The 11,369-nt window shown below is 48.3% G+C and overlaps 1 protein-coding gene and 1 pseudogene across 1 annotated transcript; both read right to left on the minus strand.

Moving 5' to 3' along the window:
• Positions 1-63: 63 nt before the first annotated feature.
• On the minus strand, positions 64-8,811 carry LOC121197579 (annotated as a pseudogene).
• Positions 8,812-10,134: 1,323 nt separating this feature from the next.
• Positions 10,135-11,155, minus strand: hikeshi (heat shock protein nuclear import factor hikeshi). The gene has a single exon (XM_041060771.1). The coding sequence runs from the start codon at positions 11,153-11,155 to the stop codon at positions 10,559-10,561; it is 597 nt and encodes a 198-aa protein (XP_040916705.1). The 3' UTR covers positions 10,135-10,558.
• Between the last annotated feature and the right edge of the window lie 214 nt (positions 11,156-11,369).

Consider the following 11,369-nt stretch of genomic DNA (forward strand, 5'->3'; position numbering starts at 1 on the left):
TTGATAAAAGGCTTTGATTTGACAGATTGTTTAGAACAGTTGAGTCACTGAAGCTGCAACATGTAGAGGAGGAAAACTCACTGTCGTCGCTTTAATATCATGTGATAGAATTTTGTTTTGTAAGACCACAGTTGGTAATTTGTTATTCCATCAGTGTGATAAAGTTGTCTCAGCTGGTCGAAGCTGCAGGTGTCGACTCTGGATCTCTGTGTTGTTTTTATTTGGATTTTTGAGAGAGAGAGGGGCAACTCGACTCTGTGGACGTGTGAAGATATTTTTATAACTGTGATTATTCTCTGCAATAGATTCTCAGATCAGTTGGACTGACTGAAGGTTACACTGCATTCTGATTATCATTATTATTATTATTATATTAATAAATACACTCTGAAAGTAACTTTGAAAAGTGTTCTGTCATGATGTTATGCACACACACACACACACACACACACACAGTGTGTCTGGTCAGTCATCAGTCTGCCTGTCAGTCTGCACTGGGCTCCTTCCTGTGTTCCCCACAGCAGATTTGTATTTCTCCATTAAATTATCATTGGAAATATAATTTGTAGTCTTGTGTTGGCTGCATGCAGCTCTGAGGACAAAGCTGCAGATATTTCGTGGGTGGAAACTTCACTTTAACAGGTCCTCCATTCTTTCATGTGTCAAGTAACTAAAAAACAGAAAACCTAATTTCTTAAAACCATGACTTATAATATGTTGATTGACTAATCAATAATTAAATCAGAGTGATTGTTGGTTTCTGGCTTTGTGGGGAAATAATGAAAGGAAAGTGTTTTGTACATGTTCTTGCTCTAAGGCTCCTCAGGAGGCGTGTCCCGCCACAGCCAGGTGAGTTCGTTATTAGCAGGTGGGAGGAGACAGCTGACGCTCGTCGTCCTCTAATTGTGTTCAGCTGTCGGTGCTTCCTTGCAGCTTCATCTCGACAGTAGAAACCAAACAGAGTCTTGACTCGGTGGTGAAGGTGTCTGCTGACGTGGCAACAATCCGCTTTGACTTCTCTCGTTTTGTGAACAGTGAGTTCAAACAGCAGCACGTCGACAGACGTCGGTGAATTCCCGGTGGAGTCTGCGGTGGAGTCTGCGGTGGAGGCGGAGGGCGTCTCCGCCGTTCAGATCAGAAGAGCTTTTCCAGCAGTGAGGTTCGGCTGCTACCTGAACACAAAGCTGCTCTCTGATCTGTCAGTTAACCTGACTGAAGATGTGACTGTGTCAGGATCAGCTGTTCACACGGTCGTCAGATAAAGTCTTCAGCCCTGCAGCACAATAAACCAAGCGCCGTCTGCCCTTTTCTTACCCTGTGGAAAACAATGATAATACAGCCTCTGGAGAACAGCGGGGGTGAAGGCCTCTGAAATCACCCACAAATACAGTGTGAAGGTAAATTAACATTTCTGTCCATGCAAACTGCTAAAAGCTCCACAGCCAAACCTCAACCGTGTGGAAAGGTTAAGAAATGCTGCAAACGAGGAGCTCAGTCTGACCCTGAGTGACCTGCTGGGTCTTGCTGTGAGGCGACAGCGCCACCACTGTGTAAATGAAGGAAACACAGACAGAACAGCATCACGTGTTCCTGCTGCTGGAGAAACAGGAGGTTTGGCCTGAGTGTGTGCTGATATGTGAGTGTTCAGCAGGAGTTTGTGAGCCTGAACTTTGTCTTCTCCACTAACACGCTGCTGTGTTCCATGTCTGAAGCCTTGGTGCTTCAGACATCAGCCATTAGGTGGCAGCAGAGATCCAACTCTACTTTCAGTAAAAGATGCTACACAACACAAAGGGAGAGTTCACAGGCCGTGGATTTAATCATCCATTTAAGGTAGAGAGAAATCCTCGAGTCCTTCATGTTCAATCCACCTTAAGAGAGACCACAGAGCCTCTCGCTGACCTCCCACAGTTTCCGGGCCACGGCGTCATCCCGGGCCCTGGCACACACTTCCTGTGCGGCGCAGCAGGAGAAGTAACGTCCGCTCAGGAGTTCGATTCCCTCCTGCAGGGCACAGTGCAGCGTAGTCTGAGCTCCGGCCTCCGGGTCCAGAAACAGCAGCTGGGCCACGGGCTCGATGAAGATCTTCTGCCACAGGCTGACGTGTCTGGACAGCTCCGTACGGACGATACCTGTAGAGCAGAGGGTGGAGAAACACGTGGTTCAAAACAAGGCGTGACGCAGCAGAACTGTCCAACCATCCTCTCAGGTCCTGGAGCTCAGCTGAAGGAGAAAAAGCTCTGAGCTGCACTAACCTGCATGAAAGCTGCTACACAAATAAAATCTGATCGATCGGCTGATTGATCCTGATAGCATTTGGCTAGATGGACTTGCTGTACATGTTCCTGGTGGCTCTTTCTTGACTTGAGGCTAAAAGCAGCACAGCAAGTACAAAGATCACAATCTGCTGCTTTCCACCATTAAACAGAGACAGGACGGTGGATTGTCCTGCTGAGGCTCGCTCTGAAGTGAATTACCTGGGTGGACGCTGTAGCAGGTGACGCTGGTTCCCTTCAGCCTCTTGGCGAGCTCGTGGGTGAAGAGGACGTTACACAGTTTGCTGTTGCAGTACGCCTGGAAGAACTGCCAGCTGTACCTGCCGGTGCCCAGGTGTCTGTTCACTACAAGAGACTGAAGACACACAGACAACATCATTATCACCTGGGAGACGGGGTGAGCGCTGAGGACAGGTGACGTGACAGGTTTCTGACGACTTCATGTGTCCAGTGCAGACTGTGAGGCCTCCAGCTGCAGGAGAGGAATACTGTCCTCATTAAGAACTGTGTGTGTGTGTGTGTGTGTGTGTGTGTGTGTGTGTGTTTGTGTGTGTGTGTGTGTGTGTGTGTCTATGACGCGTCTGTGATTCACCTCAAAGTCAATGTGGCCCCAGCGGTGAGCCATGGAGGACAGGGTGACCACCCGCCCACCCCCCTCCTCCCTCAGCCTCTCCAGCAGCAGGCAGGTCAACAGAAAGTGACCCAGGTGGTTCACCCCGAACTGGACGCCGAAACCGTCCTCTGTCCGTCCGTCAGCCACCAGACCTGCAATTAGACGCAGCACTGAAGAGGAAGGAACAGCAGCTTCTGGGTTTTAAGCTAAATGTTTGTCCTGTAAAAATAAGAATTACAAATATTAAGTTAAATAAAAAATAACTATCAAACTGCTTTATATGAACGACTGTACGGTTTAAGAGGAGGGATGGTAGAAACGTGGCCATTCTTCCTGTTTGTTCACGTCAGGTAAAAAACATTTTAGGGCCCGAGAGGTCAGGGGCCGCGGAGCCTGAGCCTCAGTGGGAGGTGCCTGTTGGTGTTTCTGACTTGAGCTCAGGTAAAAGACAAAATGATCAGGTCTCACGTCACAAACGTCTCCTGACTGTTCACGTCTGTTCCAGTCTGCAGCTCTCTGGAGATGCCGCAGCACGGGTGGGGGCTCTGACTTGTCTGTGCCCGGGGGCCCATTGTCTCATGACCTGTCCATGAATTCAGGGCCCCGTCCAGCTCACAGTGAACGCTCCGTTCTGCCAAACTCAGGTGAAACTAATCATCAGCTAATCATTGCTGCATTCCTTCCCAGGTGTGACACAGGTACACCTGTGCTCAGCAGGTTCACCCTTTGTCCGGGCACTGCACCAGCCAATCAACAAGACCCTGAGAGCGCCCCCTGCTGACGGTGTGCTTGCTTTTTGTCAGCACTACGACTACGTTCAGATTGTTTTGCTTTTGTTGGTTGGACCAGCAGCTCCAGGGACCCGGACCCCGAAGGCTCAGTGCTTGTGTGAACAGACCTTCGTTATTCTACGGTGACGTTTTGGCACAGGTTTAACTGACGACATTAAAATGCGTGAGGCTCGGTCACAGCGCCACAGCCTGGGACTGACACAGTTCACCTGCCGCTCTCCTAACAGCGGTTCAGGTGGAGCTCGGCTTCTCCACGTGTGTGTTTGTGTACCAGCGTTGTTGATGAGCAGGTCCAGCCTGGACTCAGTTCTCAGGAAAGTCTCTGCGAAGCAGCGGACGGACTTCAGACTGGCCAGGTCCAAGTGCATGTAGAGAACGTCGGTACTTCCTGTTTCCTGGGACAAAACGATCAGTAACAGGTGAAGATGATGCTGGATATTCACCATAACTACACCACAGTGTGAAGAAAGACCGAGAGTCAGGTAAATATAACACATCAGACTGAGTAACACTGACAGGATGCTCTGACATACAATCCCACGCTGCCTCTTCCTTCCTACCTGCTGTATATCTGCGATGGCAGCTTCGGCTTTGTCCCGGTTTCGGCAGGCCAGGATCACTCTGGCTCCCTTCCTGGCCAGGTGCAGCGCCGTGGCTTTACCGATGCCGGTGTTCCCTCCTGCGGCGAGAAGGCAAACAGGAAGCCGATGGAATCAAATCAGCTTTTCTGACTGCCTCAGTGTAAATATGGAAAATTTGTTCATTTCAAGTGAATTTATCAAGTTTTCATTTTCAGGTTTCTCTGTCTTTACTCAAAACATCAGCTCGTCAGATATGTCCAAACATGTTCGAGTCCGAATCTGACCTCAGGCCTCAGGGAGGTGAGCAGGTGTTCAGGGCTCTGATGGAGCTCTGATTCTGCTGGAGTTTGACTTTGAGCTTTTTACCAAAGTTAACCAAAGTTTAATGAACAGAACCTCTGAAATTCTAAAGCCTCAGGTTTCTGTACTGCAGCGTTTCCTGTTTCCTGTCAGTCATATCTTCTATGCTGCTCCTCACCTGCATCAACATGCAAATACATTTTACAGTAAAGATAAAGTGACGGTTTTAATCTTTGAGGCTGAACCCTTTGTTTAGTTTTGACCTCTTCTTTTTGTCGAACCCTTTACAGTTGTTTTTGGACTGCTTTGATTTATTAAGTTCTGTTAGTAGTTCCTGTTTCGTAAAGTCAAGCTATTCTTTTTGTCTCTTCAGTTTTCGTTGTGTATTTCCGGTTTTATTTTGAAGGGTTGTCCCTTGTGTATCTTGTCTTAGTCTACTTCCTGTCATTGTCTAGTTTCCCTCCTTCTGTGATTGTCTGCCCCGCCCTAACTGGTTTCACCTGTTACCTGGTGTATATAGGTCTTGTTGTTCCCCTGAGTCTGTATCTGTGCTGCCTTTGTTCCTTCCTGTGGACTTCCTGTTTCCCTGCCATGTCCTCCCTCTGGTTTTGTCCTGGATTTTCCTCTGCACCCAGCTCGCTTCAGTAAGGACGTTTGTATTGTTTAGTTTTGTTCCTGAGCCTTTTTCTCCACGTGTGGATGATTTTTAGTTGTTTGAGTTTAGTTCTGTGGCCCTGGACTCTTCCAGTGATTTAGAGTTGAATAAAAAACCTTTTAGTTCACTCGTCTGTCCTGTGGTTTCTGTGTTTGGCTCCTCTCCCCTCGTGTTTGCATTAGTTCATTTTTGGTTCCTTCTGCTGCTTAAATGTGGTTCAGGGAGGAACAAATGCTAAAACCTTCGCAGTTATTCAGAGTGAAATGTTTCTTCTGTCCCTGTCAGCTGACTCACCTGTGATGATGACGCTCTTCCTGGCCATGGCTGTGTTTCCTGTGCATTTGGATCTTTTGAAGAGCGTCTGTGTGAGGACGATGTATCCGCCCAGGAGGACGCCGGCCAGCAGCAGCAGCAGGTGAAGCATGGCTGAGGATCACTGACTGACTCAGGAGCTCACACTTGTCTTTATACACCTGGAGAGACTCACCTGCTGGGGCGGTTCCGCCCGTCCGACCAGTTCTGCTGACGCTCCTGCTCTGCTTCTGTCTGACCTTTGACCCAGTGACTTACCCTGAACCCTGAGGTGAACACTGAGCCTCCTGTGTTATTACATTTATCTGACAACATTCACCTTCTTACTTTGCAGATTCAGATTATTAAAGTGAAATAAAAACTAAAAAGATGTGATGATGAGGATGATGTGAGCAGCCCAGGAATCTGAGTGATGTAATATACACTGATCAGGTAAAACATGAGCAGCTGCTTCTTATTCTGACGCCGGGAGGCTTCGTGAAAGAGGCCACGGCCATCAGGGAATACCTGCTGCCGACACCCCGCCCACTGACAGGTGCAGAGATAATCAGTGCTGTTCACCTCACCTGTCAGCGGTCACAGTGTGATGCCTGATCAGTGAGTTCAGAATAAAGACCACAGACTCTGGATGTTTCAGTGGACTGCTGAACTTTAATGAATGACTCAGATCTCAGAGAGCGCACTGCTTTCACCAAAGAACTGAGACCCACTCTTTTAATCAATCAATCAATCAATCAGTCAATCAATCAATCAATCATCAATCAGTCAATCAGTGCCTCGTGTTTATGGTTAAATGGAGAGTTTGAAGGATTCGAGCGGAGCTTACATGCGTCTGGTTTTAGGACAGACCACAGAAACTCTCACTGAGCTCCCACAGCTTCTTGGCCGCGGCGTCGTCTCTCGCCTTCGGCTTGGTGTTGAGCACCGGGGCGCAGTGGGAGAAGTAGTGGCCACTGAGATGTTCGATGCCTTGCTCCAGGGCACAGTGGAGCGTGGTCTGAGCTCCAGACTCAGCATCCACAAAGAAGAGGAAGGCGATGGGTCCGAAGAAGAGCTTCCACCAGAAGCCGGAGTAACGAGTGAGCTCTGTCTTTATGGCTCCTGGAGAGAGAGGAGAAGCGCAGTGATCAGGGTCAGAGGAAGAAAAGAAAAAATACTCCGATTATTAGAGGAAGTAATGAAAATGATGACAGACATTCACAGAACTTTCTGAGACAATGGATCAAGAGCAAATCCAAACTGAGATCATTTCCATGTGATCATAACTTTGACTTTAAAAGTTTAGATTTATAGATAAACCTAATAATTTGTCTGTTTTTATTTTTTCTAACTGTTTCCTTCCTGTTCCTGGCAGGACACTGAACATCCAGTGATTACAGCGGTGGTGCTAAATGAAGCCGGCTGCTGGCTGCTGACCGGGGTGGAGGCTGAAGCAGGTGACTCTGGTGCCCTGCAGTCTCTTGGCGAGCTCGCAGGTGAAGAGGATGTTGCACAGTTTGCTGTGGCAGTATTTCTTGAACAGCGCGTAGTCGCCGTTGCCCAAAGCCAGATCTCTGTGAGCGGTCAGGCAGCTGAAATCCACCGTGCCCATCTCGTAGGCGGCAGAGGACACGGTCACCACACGGCTCGGCCCGCTCGCCTTCAGCCGGTCCAGGAGCAACACTGTCAGCAGGAAGTGGCCCAGGTGGTTGACCCCAAAGATCATCCCGAAACCGTCCTCTGTCTTCCCGCCGTTCATCAGGCCTGAGGACACACACAAAGGGAAAATCTCTTGGGTTGGAACCTTTTTTTTTTAAAGAACCTTTTAGCGGAACAGCGGAGGCCTGACCTGCGTTGTTGATCAGGAGGTCCAGCCTGGACTCGGACCGGAGGAAGTTCCCGGCGAAGGACCGGACGGATTTCAGACTGGCCAGGTCGAGCTGCATGAAGATCACCTGCTTGTTCCCCGTGTCCTGATCACACGGCACAACGAGAGGTGGTCAGAGAACATGGCACAGCTACAGTGTTTTTATAACTGTGGAGAAATCATTGTTTTATTTCTCATTAGTTCCTGATCGCAGCTGAACTAAAATAAACACACGAAGCTAAATCTAAATAAAAGCGTTGGTCCCGGTGAATTTGTGCCGTGTCGTCCACAGACAGAGGCTGGTTTTTTTTATTATCTGTACCTGGATGATTTCCTGGACGGCGGCCTCAGCACGTCCTCTGTCCCTGCAGGCCAGGATCACCCTCGCCCCCCTCCTGGCCAGGTCCATCGCCGTGGTCTTACCGATGCCGGTGTTTGCTCCTGGACATGAAGGATTGAATCATGAAGGGTGCTGCTTCTTTTTTATATTACCTTTGGTTTATTTACAGATGAAATTACAAATGAAAATATTATATTTTTTTTGCTCAGTCTAAGTTTTACCCTAAAACTGCCTCAGATGTATTGTTCCTGTACAGAACAGTAAATAACAGGTCAGGATGTTTCAGATCAGGTCAATAACAAAGAACAACATCTCATCATCACTGTTATCTTATTATTACTCAGCAGTCCTGTATGAAATCTGCTGTGGGTGTTGTTGGTTTCCTGAGGATGAAGAATCTGATTTTTCTTGTTTTGTAGTAAATTTCCTTCTTTGTTTAAACAGTAAGCAACACACAGAACAGTGCACAACAGTCCCAGGATGGCACCCAGCCCCACATCCTGTCAGCACACTCAGAACCCCACAAAACCAAACAGCAACCAAAGGAAACCGGAGCCAGAGTCGCAGAGATTTCAGCTCAGAACAGGAACCGATCAGCTGCTGCTCTGGATTTGGATCGTACCACCTGATCCTCCTGGATACTCGTGAACTTTGTGGTGAGTTTGTCAACTTCTGTTTGCCAGATCAAGAATTTTCCATCGTACATCAAAGAGAATGACAAAGCACACTTTTGATGATCCAAAAAGATTTGTCTGAATGTTCTGACACATCTCCTGCGTTTGCACCTGAGAAACAGACTCAGCGGTTAGACTTCAGTTTGGTCTGCAGGCTCTGAACTCACCAGTGACGATGACGGTTTTCCCGTGTAACTTCGCAGAACTTTTACATCTGGGCAGCTTGAAAACAGTCACATGAAGAAGAAAATAAAGTCCAACTAACAGGGCCCCGAACAGCAGCAGCTCCAGCATCGTCCTCACTGCAAAGTCCACCACAGACACTGACAGACAAAACCTGCAGCTGTTCACATGAGCCGCTGCCTCAGTGTGTGTGTGAGGGTGAGTGTGTGAGTGTGTGAGTGTGTGGGTGTGTGTGGACCTTCCTGTTATGTAACAGTTTATCAGCAGTTTTTCAGGAGCTCCACACCCTTTCCTCCACACAGCCGGTCTAATCTCTGTGACTGGTGGAAGAACTGGATCCGATCAGGTTTTTATGTAATAAATTTATATAATAACCTTGATAATCTTGACTTGCACAACATGTTCTGAGGTAGTTCCATCAGGATAAGTCACTGTTTCTAAGGTCGAGTGTTTGAAGCTGAGCTACGGAGCCGCCTGGTGGCTCCTCCCACCACTCAGCCACAAAGATAAAACAACAACAAACATCTTATTAAGATGCACTAAAGAGTTCTGTCAGAGTCCTTCCTGTGGTTTACAGTCTATGATCCCAAATCCTTCCTCTGCAGAGCCACTTCTGTCTCAGCTAATTCAAACTTTCACTAAGAAAAAAGGAAAGTGTTCTGATGGGGTTTGTTCAGGAGAAGAAAGATTTGCCAGGTTTCAGCGTTTGTCCTCATTTCACTGTTTTTTCTTGTTTTCTTTTATGTTGAGGTTTTATTGATTTATTCTCAGTACTTTTATATCCTGGATTTTATTTGCAGTGATGAATTGTTTTCATTTTGTGTTTCGTGGTTTGTATGAAGAAAGTGTGCCAGGGCTCAGCCCCCTCAGACCCCGCCTACTGTCGCACCTCCACACAGCTGGCCAATCACTGAGGGAGATGCAGCTGCACCTGCTCAGACGATCCAGTCTGAAGCACAACAACACACTAACGATCTTCCATCAGACCAGGTTTTACCCTCATTACTGCAGCTGGTAAATATGAAGCGACTCTGAAGAGACCAGAGCCACTGAAAGCCATCGTCCAGCTGTTTCACATCAGCGTCACACACCTGATCATCTGAAACAGTTTGGCACATGACAACAAAATCAGTTCAGTCTGATGCTGAGTCAGAAAATATGCTGAGATCATAGTACTGTAAAACAAAGATGAGTTTTGTGCTGAAACTTGTTCGAAACATGTTTTTAATTTGAATCTTTCTGTAGAAAATCCTAAGAAGCAGGAGATCTGTCACCTCCACCCCGACATTTTCACAGTGAAGAGCCTGAAACTAAAACCAGCGTAAAACAACTTCAGACACTCACTTGTAGTGAAGTTCCGAAAGTTCAGGTGACAGGAGACAAACCCAGAATCCAAAACTCACAGCCTGTAATGATCTAAACTTCTGAGTAAAGTTTGTTCTTGACTTTCAGAAACAGTCGAGAGAAAATAAGATTCAGGACCTTCAGACAGTTTGGATACAGCAGCTTCAAACACACGAGCCAACACAACTATGACTCCCATGAGGCTTTGGGAGCTGTTTGTAAATTTATCTCAGCTCAGAGTACTTACTGTACTGTACTGTGAAAAACAACTGTACGTCAACAAAAAGCATTTATTAATTTTTTATGTAACAGTTTGGATATTTCTCCTTTTTCCTCATTGTCATTTTGTTGTTTACTCAGTGATTTGGCTGCACTTTGTGTATCGATCTAAAAATATCCTGAAAAAAGAAAAAGACACAAAGTCTGTGGAGACTTCAGCCTCATCCTGTGGTCTTCCTCAGTGGAGACACCTTCCTGATGGATGACTGATCGGTGCATAAACATTAAAAAGCGATATTAACCAGTGATTCCAGCTCATAATCCCGCTGAGGATGCAGCTGTCTGAGGGATGAAGGGATGAACGGAGACCGGAACCGGTGGAGACTTTTATTAGAAACTGTAGGCACCGTGGAAACTGTCATCATCAGTTTTTCCAGAAGTTCGGGTTCTGAGCCATCCTCCTCTGGAAGTTTTCATACCACCTGAGGACGCAGCTGGACGGGATGAAGGTCTCGGTGGGGTTCGGCGTCATCTGCGCCTGCGACACAGCGAAGGAGGAGGCGAAGTTGTACAGACTGTCCAGCATCTTCTGGGTGAACTGCAGGAAGGAGTCCACGGTGGACACGGTGGCGCTGGACACCGGGATCTGCTGGGCCAGCTGCTCCAGAGCCTCCACAGACACGCCGACCTGAGCCACGGAGGGGGACGAGGTGGAGGCCACGGTGCCGAAGGGGTGCGCCCCGCCCTCCCCGGCCTTCAGCCCGGAGATCTTGAAGATGGCGCTGGGCTTGTCGTTGGTGATGAAGCCGAGCAGCTGCCACACCGGGCTGCCGCTCGCCGGGTCCGGGAAGGAGAAGTAGACGGCGCCGCCCATGCCGGCGGGGAATGGCACGGTGCCCAGCATGAACACCACCACGTGGTTCACGTTCTCATAGTCCGGCAGGTTGAACACGAACTTGTCCGAGGCGACCTGCGCCGCGTCCGTCTGCACCAACCTGCCGGCGACCAGACAACCAAACATCCCCGGTGACTGCCCGTTAGCCTGTAGCTTTAGCTTGGTCTGCTAGCTGGTCTGACTCAGCAGCTCCGACCGGCTGACAGCCAGGCCGGTTGGTATCCGATAAAAGACGGAGGAACGACTCCCGTCGCCGCTGACACGGAACTTTGAGGGAAGCTGTAACGGGCTGGTGGAAACTTCCAGCACCGTCTGTCATGGTAGTTCGGCCCACTGCGCC

The sequence above is a fragment of the Toxotes jaculatrix genome, chromosome 17 (assembly GCF_017976425.1).
Source record: "Toxotes jaculatrix isolate fToxJac2 chromosome 17, fToxJac2.pri, whole genome shotgun sequence".
NCBI classification, from domain to species: Eukaryota; Metazoa; Chordata; class Actinopteri; family Toxotidae; genus Toxotes; species Toxotes jaculatrix.